Source organism: Bubalus kerabau, chromosome 3 (assembly GCF_029407905.1).
Source record: "Bubalus kerabau isolate K-KA32 ecotype Philippines breed swamp buffalo chromosome 3, PCC_UOA_SB_1v2, whole genome shotgun sequence".
NCBI classification, from domain to species: domain Eukaryota; kingdom Metazoa; phylum Chordata; class Mammalia; order Artiodactyla; family Bovidae; genus Bubalus; species Bubalus kerabau.
Genome location: NC_073626.1, coordinates 189,592,344 through 189,602,839, shown reverse-complemented (window position 1 = coordinate 189,602,839; position 10,496 = coordinate 189,592,344). Strand labels below are relative to the sequence as shown.

Sequence of the window (10,496 nt, the reverse complement as noted above, 5' to 3'; positions counted from 1 at the left end):
CCGGTAGGCAGAGACTCTGGAAGCCTCCGGGGTCCTGTTTTCGGCCATGTGGCCCCCCGGGCGTCTGAACGGGGAGGGCCTGGGAGGGAGCCTGTCCCCTGCCGTCCTGCTCTGCTGGTCCAGCGGGCATGCCCACCCCACCCGCACCGCGGGCTCCTGAGTCGGCAGATGAGGCATTTTATAAATTGTATTTTAAATACATGTTTTAAACTTGTCAAAGCCTTGTCCTCGTTTCAGTCTCTGATCTTCTCAACTTTCGCTGTGGCTGCGTGTTTCACCGCTGGGGGCGCTCTGGGGACAGGACTGGGGTGGCCGAGGACCCATGCCCATCGACTCCCAGGGAAGGAGACCCCTGGGTCTCAGCCCCCGGGGGCTTCCCCACACCCGCCCCCAGCTGCCTTTCCATAGGGTCTGCCTGTGTGAGAGGCCAGGGTCTTTACAGGCACGTCCCTTATGTTCGCCATTCCCTTCAGCAGGGGGGAGAGCTCCTGCGCTTGTGGGGCTCCTAGCCTGAGGCCTGGAGACAGCCATCTGAGGACAGTCCCATTCTGTGCTTAGAGTGCACAGAAGATCAAGACTTGCACCCAGGCCGCCTCTAGCAGGACACCTGGCCCTCGGCAGGCTTTCAGGGCGAGTCTGCTTCAGGGCTCTGGAGCCTGAGGGAGCCTGAAGCCCTGTGCTCTGACAGCCAGGTGGCACAGAGGCACAGGGGCTGAGGTTCTTCTTTATTGGCTTACCAGGCCACAAAAGGAAAATCCAGCAGCAGTCCCTGCCCGATGACCCGTCTGTCCGCAGGCAGAGTCAGGACTTCGCAGGTTCAGTGGGTTCGAGCCGGCACAGAACTGAGACGGCCGGGTTCCCTGGGGGAGAGGCGGGAGAGAAGGGTGAGAGGGAGTGGCCACCCTCTGCCCCGGTTCATCCCTGCAGGCCTGGGGAGGGGTGCTGCAGGCAACGCTCACATCCACCTGGCTGCCGAGCCGGTTTCCTACTCCGAAAGCAGAATCAGACTCAAAGAACTTGAGAGTTAAACCCTGTGCATGAGAAGGGCAGGTGGTGCCAGGGAGTCCTGGGCACCGAAAGGCAGAAGTACTCTGACTCTGGAACAATCTGCCCAGCCCACAGGCTCCCAGAGACTAGTTTCTTCCCTCTTCTGTCCTTTCCCCTCTTGTCCCTGGAACAGCAGTGTCTGCATCCGCCTCCTGGAAGGCTGGATGCCCCTTGGATTAGGCCCCAGCCTTCTGACACAGCGGCGGATGGGCCTGCGCCGGGGCCCGCCGTGCCCTCGGGGTACCCACCTGCCTCCCTGAGAGCCAGTGTGCAGAAGGATGCTGTGGACGTCGGGGCCCAGGCTGGTGGAGGGGCACTGCTCCGGCACATAGTGGCCGCCCTGCTTCCGGCGGACCGTCTTCTTGTCCAGCCGCGGGCAGAGTGGGATGCAAGGCACCTGGGCGTACGGGCTCTGCAGATTGGCAGCTGGCAGTGGTAGAAGAGGCGGGGGGGGGTGTTTCAGAGCACGCTCAGCCTTGGGAGCCAGGCTGACCCCTGGGAGAACCCGGCTCTGCCACAAGCTGGGTGGGTTTGGGCCACTCACTTGACCTCCCTGAACTGCTACAGAAGCTGGAGATGATTGTGGCGTCCACCTCAGAGCTGATGAGGATTTAAGGGAGCGCAGGGTAAGGGCTAATAGCAGCTTAGAAAGGAGCACGTCTAGACACTTGGAAGGCTCCTCGTCCACCCACTTGGCACGCAGCAGGAGTCTGGCCTGCGTATAAACTCCCCTTTCTGACACATGCGAGCTGTGGGGCCTTACGCAAGTTGCTTAAACTTTTAATTTTCTCAGCGTAAATGTGTGGGGTATTAATAAACACATGATTATGATGACTGAATTCTAGCACATCTGCAAAGGGCTTATCACAGTGAGTGACTCCAAGAGTGCTCAAGAAATGATGAGCTGGGATTGCTCAGCCCCTCTGCCCTCCCAATCCAGGCTCTTGGGACCAGCTGTGCTCCCCGGGCTCAGGCTCAGGGTAAAGAGTGCGGGGGGCTGGGCTAGAGGGAGTGGTCGTCAGCACACAGCTAGGCCCAAAGCAGGGAGCTGCGCCTCGGCCCCGGCTGGGGGAGCTGCTGGGGGAGCCCGGGGCCCTCACCGTAGTTCTGCTGCTTCAGCCGGCTCAGGACCCTGAGGACTCTGCGTTCGGGGATTTCGAGGGTGTCTGCCTGCGGGGGGCTGTAGGGAAGCTTCTTCCGGGGCCGCAGCTGCCCTGCGGCCGATTCCGTCTCCCGAGCCTTACAGGCGCCTTCCTTCAGCTTCCGCTGGTAATAGCTGGGGAGGCAGCACCACCCAGCTCAGCACTGCCACGTCTCCTTTCCCCTCCTCACTCCCTCTTCCTGAGCCCCTGTTCTGTCCGGCCAGCTCAGGAGCTCCGGGTGTTCGTGCTGGCCCTGCCATTCACTTCTGTGACTGTAGGCAACTTACTGCCCTGCTCTGAGCCTCAGTCCGCCCATGTGACGTGGGGGCAAACGGTTCTCTCTCCCAGTCACTGGAAGTCACCTGACTTCTCAGGTGGGTCGGTCAACGTTTTTATAGGGTTAAAAGCAAAGACTAACAAGACCCATTAAGCATTCAACAGACTGGCCCAAGAGCTTGGTAAATGTTACCATGAGTTCTGTCACGGGTATTTTTACTTAGATGTGCAAATGCTTTGTAAGCCAGCTATGCAGTTAATTCCTGCTCATCTTCCAGATTTCAACTTAAGGGCCATCTCTTCCAGGAAGCCCTCTCTTCCAGTAGACTAGCTGGGCTCCAGCTTACAGACCCCCTGACAGCCTGTACTTAGGCCATCACAGCCCACTTAATATTCCTAACTCATCGCTACTTGCCTTTTCCCCTCTAGACTGCAGCCCCACACGTACATTCATTCATTCAAATATGTATTAAGTGTTTGCTGTGTGCTGGCCACTCATCTAAGTGCTTGGGGAAGGGCAGCCCTGCTGCTGCTAAGTCGCTTCAGTCGTGTCCGACCCTGTGTGACCCCACAGACGGCAGCCCACCAGGCTCCCCCATCCCTGGGATTCCAGGCAAGAACACTGGAGTGGGGTGCCATTTCCTTCTCCAAGGCATGAAAGTGAAACGTGAACGTGAAGTCGCTCCGTCGTGTCTGACCCTCAGCGACCCCATGGACTGCAGCCTTCCAGGCTCCTCCGTCCATGGGATTTTCCAGGCAAGAGCACTGGAGTGGGTGCCATTGGCTTCTCTGGAGGGCAGCACAGGAGGCGTGTGTCTAAGGCCCTGAGTCGTCTCCCAGCCCCGCCTCGTGCCAGCCTCTGCCACAGCAACCGCTTCTCCGTGGCCTCGACCAGCTTTGCACAGGGACGGCCTGACGGGGTCTCACCTCAGACCGTACCTCCTGCTTTTTGATGCAGACCTCTCTGACATGTATGCAGCCCAGAAGTGCAGGGAATTAAACGGCTGTGAGGGGCACCCCTGACGAAGGAGCCAGCTGTGGGTATACAGGCTTCTCGCTCTTCCCCTAAGAATTCTGAGCCACCACTGATAGTCTTCCTCAGAAGATCCTGGGGTGGTTGACTCAATAGCACCTCCTTGTATTGACGACGACGACTCTGTTCACACCCCTTGCCTCAGTTCTGCTCCCTGGTATCACTTTCTGAATCAGCTTCCTAGGCCCTTATCTAGTCAAGAGTCAGATCCTGAACAAATAAAAATCATGGTCCTCATGGGAGTAGTGATGGGTGCTATGAGAGAAAGTAAAAGCTGAGTAAGGGATAGTGATGAACTCCGTTGTTCAGAGTCAGGGAGAGTCTCCAAGGTGGTGACATCTGAGCAGGAGGAGGAGGGAGCAAGCTAAGGGGATGTCAGGAAGAGGCAGGCGGAGGGGACGGCTTGGGAAAGGCCAGGAGGTGGGAAAGAGTTGGTGAGCTCTGGGAACGGGGCGAGAGGTGGTGTGTGAGGGGTAAGGGGGTGGAGACGGGCAGCAAGCTGGGAGGTCCAGCCCGCTGGGGACTCCAGGCAGCGGTGAAGGGTGTGCGGGCTGCTCAGAGCAATGGACAGCTCTTAGGGCTTCAGCTGGTGGCTAAGCTGGGCCTCTGCCTGTCCCGACAGCCTGGAGCTGGGGGTTTTCATGAGGGTCACACACAGGAAATGAACTCCAGAGCCCTCACATGGAGACTGGGTCCAGATCCCTGTGTAAAATTACGGCCTGAAAAGGCAACATCCTGAGTAAAAAGATGGACTAGAAAATAACTTCACCCAACAGGAGCCCACAGAACTGATCAGAGGGTGTGCAAGCTTCTCAGTCACAACTTTAAAGGAAACTGCTTGCTCTCTCCTTCCTCTCCTTCCGCTTCTTACAGGCTTGAATGTAGATGTGTTTTGGTAAACTGGCTTAGGATCGACCCAGGGAATGGTGGGACGATCAGTGGGGTAGAAGCTGGGTGCCTGAACAACTCTGCCTTCCCACCTGCTTCCTCCAGACCATCCATGTGAGAGAAATAAACTACGTTGTTTAAACTACAGCACACGGGTCTACTCCTTAACCAATACACTAATCCAGAATTCTGTGCCCAGCTGAGCTATTCAGTAAGTATGACAGAATAAGCATTGTGTAGGCATACAAAATCTTAAAACTTTTGCCTCCCATGCATCCTTTCTCAGGAAGCTCCTAGAGGGCATGTTCTTCCAAAATGAGGGCAGAAACCAAAAAAGAAAAGGAAGATATACATACAGGAAATAAGAGACCTAACACAGAAGACAGACAGACGTTAAAGATGGTGAACAGATCCCACGAGGGCAGCGCAACTCCCATAGCGGACAGCCAGTTTAGATGAGGTCACTGTAGCTTAAAATACAGAAATATCAAGGGTTGGCATTCCCATACCTGTTGTTAGCTTTCTAACCCCCAAAAGCTACTGGTGAAACATGCTTCCATCATTTTTTTTTTTTTAAGCAAATCAAACCAAGAAAGAGTAAGCAAACCAAAAAAAGGTAAGACATGTGATCCAGTAGCCAGAATTCTATCGGAAGGAAGAATTTCTAGGATGACTACAGACTCCCAAGATCACAGCTCTGTCACAGGCCTGAAAGGAAATCAATCCAAAGCTGAGAAGAATGCAGCTGTTTAGAGACTGTTGCCAAGAAACAGAAGTTTTAGGAAGGTGCAAGAATTATCAATGAACACAAAGGAAAAACTATCAAGGCAGGGCTTCCCTGGTTGTCCAGGGAATGATACCTTACAATGTGAAGGACCAGTTCAATCCCTGGTCTGGAAGATCCCACGTGCTACGGGGCAACTAAGGCCATGCAGCACAACTAGCAAAGCCCACGTGCCTAGAGCCCGCGCTATGCAAGCAGAGAGGCCGCTGTAATGAGGCTCACGCACTGCAGCAGAGTAGCCTCCCGCCCCGCTGCTCAACCCTGCTCGCCACAACTGGAGAAAGCCTGCATGCAGCCATGAAGACCCAGCACTGCCCCCAAAATTAATATTTCTAAAAAAGGTGATTGTCGACTGTGAGAAAATAAAACAAGAAAGAAAATTAAATCAGTATTATAAATGCTCAGCTATGAATAATTGCATAGCTATAATATTAGAAACCGCAAATATTTAGTAAAAAAGTGATAATATATTGGAACAGGGAGGAGCTGCAGGGATAGTTGTATCAGACAGCTAAATTCTCAGCATAACAGGAAGTCAGCAGACAAAAGTCGATAACCAATATGTTGTAGTGCATCCGTAGCATATAGACATAAATGCCGAAAATACTCGAAAGAGAAAGTCTGGAGAGGGGTGTGGAGAAAAGGGGTCCGCTCACGCTACTGGTGGAGTTGTGAGCTAGCACAGTTCACAGTGAACTGTAGAGGTTCTTAAAAAAAATGAAAAACAGAGTTACCATATGACCTAGCAATCCCACTCCTGGGCATATATCTGGAAAAGATGAAAACGCTAATTGAAAAAGATACGTGTACCCAGGGTTCACAGCAGCACTATTTGCAATAGCCAAGACATGGAAGCAACGTAAATGTCCATCAAGAGATGAATGGGTACAGAAGATAAAATATAAAGTGGAGCATTAATCATAAAAGAATGAAATAATGCCTTTTGCAGCAACATTGATGAACCTAGAGATTATCACAGTGAAGTATAGTCAGAGAAAGACACCATATGGTAATCACTTACATGTGGGATCTAAAGAATGATACAAAAGAACTTATTTACAAAACAGAAATAGATTGCTGTAAAAAGTCTGTGCTCCACCTCCCCCCATCTCCCCTCACCCCAGTCAGCACTAATCTTTTTACTGTCTTCATTGTTTTGTCTTTTCCAGAATGTCATATAGTTGGAATTATAAAGCACATAGCCTTTTCAGATCAGTTTTTTTCACTTCAGTTCAGTTGCTCAGTCATGTCCGACTTTTTGCGACCCCATGGACTACAGCATGCCAGGCTTCCCTGTCTGTCACCAACTGCTGGAGCTTGCTCAAATTCATGTCCATCGAGTCGATGATGCCATCCAACCATCTCATCCTCTGTCACCCCCTTCTCCTCCTGCTTTCAATCTTTCCCAGGATCAGGGTCTTTTCTAATGAGTCCGTTGTTCACATCAGGTGGCCAAAATATTGCAGTTTCAGCTTCAGCATCAGTCCTTCCAATGAATATTCAGGACTGATTTCCTTTAGCATTGACTGGTTTGCTCTCCTTGCAGTCCAAGAGACTCTCAAGAGTCTTCTCCAACACCACAGTTCAACAGCATTAATTCTTCAGTGCTCAGCTTTCTTTATAGACCAACTCTCACATCCATACGTGACCACTAGAAAAACAATAGCTTTGACTAGACAGACCTTTGTTGGCAAAGTGATGTCTCTGCTTTTTAATATGCTGTCTAGGTTAGTCATAGCTTTTCTTCCAAGGAGCAAGCATCTTATAATATCATGGCTGCAATCACCATCTGCAGTGATTTTGGAGCCCAAGAAAATAAAGTCTGTCACTGTTTCCATTGTTTCCCCATCTATTTGCCATGAAGTGATGGGACTGGATTGCCATGATCTTAGTTTTTTGAATGCTGAGTTTTAAGCCAGTTTTTTCACTCCCCTCTTAACTTAGCGACTGAAAAACAACCAATTCTACTGTATAGATGTAGCACAGCTAATTTATCCATTCACCTACTGAAGGACATCTTGGTTGCCTCCAAGTTTTGGCAATTATGAATACAACTGCTATACACATCTGTGTGCACGTTTTTGTGTGGACTGAATTTTCAGTTTATTGGGGTGAAATCCAAGGGGCACAGCTGCTGGATCATGTAAGAGTTTGTTTAGTTTTGTAAAAAACCACCAAACGGCCTTCCAAAGTGACAGTACCATTTTGCATTCCCACCAGAAATGAAACAAGACTTACTTTGATTCCACACCCTTGCCTGCATGTGAAGACTGTCAGCGTCTTGGACCTTCACCATTCTAGCAGGTGTACAGTAGCATCTCGTTGTTTTAATTTGGAATTCCCTAATGACACATGATGTCGAACATCTTTTCATATGCTTGTTGATCATCCATGTATCATCTTTGGTGTCTATTCAAATCTTTTGCCTATTTCTTAACCAAGTTGTTTGATTTCCTGTTATTTCATTTAAAAACTCCTTTGTAAAATTTAGATAACTGTTTTTATTGGATAAGTTTTGAAAATACCTTCTCTCAGTCTGTGTCCTGTCTTCTCACTCTTGATATTTGGTGTTTTGTGTTGACATTTGCACTAAAGCTACAAAGCAATGGGGGGGAGGGGGGTGTAAAACCACCTTCGCATAAACCAAGGAAGCGGCACCAAAGTCCTCTCACAGTCACTGCATTCTTCAGTGCCAGGCCAGGGCTCACATGCTGTAACCAGAAGATTCTGCATGGTACAACTAAGATCTGGCACAGCCAAATCAATAAATAATTTTTTTTAAAGAAAAATAATTTCTGATTAAAAACACACTGAGTAAAAAAAGAAAAACCCTTGGTGAAAATGAAAGTTATTAATTGTATTAAACCTTGACTCTTGAGTACTTCGCGCTTGATTACTCCATAAATATTCTTTTCTCTTGGCTGCACTGGGGGTCTTACCTGCAGCACACCAGTGGTAGAGACCCCGCCTGCCACTGCAGGAGACATAAGAAACGTGGGTTCGATCCCTGGGTCTGGAAGACCCCCTGGAGGAGGGCATGGCAACCCACTCCCGTGTTCTTGCCTGGAGAACCCCATGGACAGAGGAGCCTGGCGGGCTACAGTGCATCAGGCCGCGCAGAGTCGGACACGACCGAAGTGGCAGCACGCACGCGTGCAGGACGGCTAGTTGCAGCATTTGGGATCTTTTCAGCTGCAACACGTGCAGCACGCAAACTCTCAGTTTCTGCCTGAGGGATCTGACCCCCCGACCAGGGGTCGAACCTGGGCTCCTGCATTAGAAGAGTCACAGTCACTGGACCGCCAGAAAGTCCCTCTATAAATATTCTTTTTTAAAAAATATTTATTTATTCGGCGGCAATAGGTCTTAGTTGCAGCATGTGGGATCGACCAAGGATGGAACCCAGGCCCCTCGCATTGGAAACAAGGCATCTTAGCCGCTGGACCACCAGGGAAGTCCCTGTAAGTGCTCTTCAGGCGCCCTGCTGCTGCAAACTGTGACCGTCTTGAGGAAAAGCGTGTGTGCCATCGACTTGTGGCTACACTGGCCATTGTTTTTTCTTTTGAAGGAGTTCAGAACCTGCCACCCCCACAATATGCCACTTCGGGATGTTGGTTCTTTTGGTTTTGTGGGTGTTTTTTGTTTTGTTTTGGCTCTGTCACAAGGCTTGAAGGATCTTAGTTCCCTAACAAGGGATCGAACCCAGGCCACTACAGTGAAAACACCAAGTCCTAACTACGGGACCCCCAGGGAACTCCATACTGCTTATTTTGAATTAAAGGCACTTGATAAACTGTAGATGCAAGAGGGGTACACTGACCTTCCTTTTTCTTTCTAAAAGCAGGATATAAATATGCCACGTGAGAGGTGCCTTCTCTATGGTAGGAGGAAGAAGCATTCTTATCACAAGAGATGAGGCGCAGAGGCCAAGAGAACTGTGTCCAGTTAAGCAGTGTTTTCCTTCAGCCTGCCCATATGAGGTCCAGGGCACACAGGAGCCTAGTGGGCCACGTCCATCAGGTCTCAAGAGTTGGACATGGCTTAGCGACTAAACCATCGCCACCACGTCACTTTGGTACTTATCCACGGCGACTACTCTCTGTTCCAGCTAGTGTATAGGCGCTTAGGCCTGGTCACTTCTTTGGGTCTTCATTTTTCTTGTGAGCGTTCTTCTTCTTCTGTACATGTAAATACATTTCATGCTTTTCTCCTGTCTTATGTCAGTCCCAGCTGAAAACCCTAACAGGACAGGGGAAAACTTCAGCTCCTATATGTTTTTAGCAAGGATGAGTTAGCATTGTCTGGGACACCCCCTCTGGGGCGGGGGGGAAAGGAGGGCTGCCCCTGAGAGATCCTGGGTCCTGACTAAACCAGCCGAAGTTAGCATTTCCAACCACATGTTTCCTACCTCCTCTATCCATGGGATTTCCCAGGCAATACTGGCGCGTGTTGCCATTTCCTTCTCCAGGGCATCTTCCCGACCCAGGGATCAAAGCCCGGGTCAGCAATTGCAGGTGGCCTCCTGTGTTGCTGGGGGACTCTTTACCAACTGAGCCACCAGGGAAGACTGGTCAAGAGAGGAAGGTAATAATTCCTTCTTGTCCCTTCCTTTCCAAATTCAGATCGGCCGGGAAAAAAAAAAACATTTGTAAGAATTAGTTATTTGGGATGAGACTCTTGCGAATTTGGTTTTGGGTACCCACTGGTCATTGACCCTTTCTGGCCCAGACACGGCCTTCTCTGGCGGCTTAGACGGTGAAGAGTCTGCCAGCAGCGCAGGAGACGTAAGTTCCATCCCTGGGTTGGGAAGAGCCCCTGGAGGAGGAGATGACAAGCCACGTCAGTATTCTTCCCTGGGAAATTCCATGGACAGAGGAGTCTAGCGGGCTTTAGTCCATAGGATCACCAGAGTCAGTCACAACTGAGCGACTGACACTCCCAGGGACAGCTATCGCTTTCCCTCTTTTCTCATTTTCTGTCCTGAGGTCTTCGCTGTCTGCCTGCCCGGGCATGCAGGTTGTCGGGCCGGTCTGTGTCTGTAGGTAGCCAGCTGTCAGGCTGGGAGCCCTGAGAATACACAGATGTCCTCACAGAAATGTGGGTCACACTCTTTTTATGGCTAGTATCCTAGGGACCATCGACAGTTCACGAGATGCGGAGGTTATTTAAGACTTTCTTTTAGCTGTCTTGGAGGTGACTCTGGATCTTGGGAGGGCTGTATGTTTTGCACCCTCTTTGAAGATGCCTCTTGCATTTGTGGTTAAGTCATAAAAAGCTCATTAGTTTTGGTTTTGAGTCACTTGAAACAGGTATGCCTTTGGTTTTA

The 10,496-nt window shown here is 50.5% G+C and overlaps 1 protein-coding gene across 1 annotated transcript in view; it reads right to left on the bottom strand.

Annotated features, from left to right (window-relative positions):
• Window positions 1–274: 274 nt before the first annotated feature.
• The window catches only part of SPATA21 (spermatogenesis associated 21), a 36,673-nt gene continuing 26,451 nt past the window's right edge, over window positions 275–10,496 (bottom strand). Inside the window, exons 12-16 of the mRNA XM_055574505.1 lie at window positions 2,148–2,323; window positions 1,244–1,473; window positions 960–1,031; window positions 738–860; window positions 275–415 (exon numbers count right to left, since the gene is read on the bottom strand). Coding sequence (XP_055430480.1) covers window positions 275–415; window positions 738–860; window positions 960–1,031; window positions 1,244–1,473; window positions 2,148–2,323 — 742 coding nt within the window. The remainder of the gene's footprint in view (window positions 416–737; window positions 861–959; window positions 1,032–1,243; window positions 1,474–2,147; window positions 2,324–10,496) is intronic.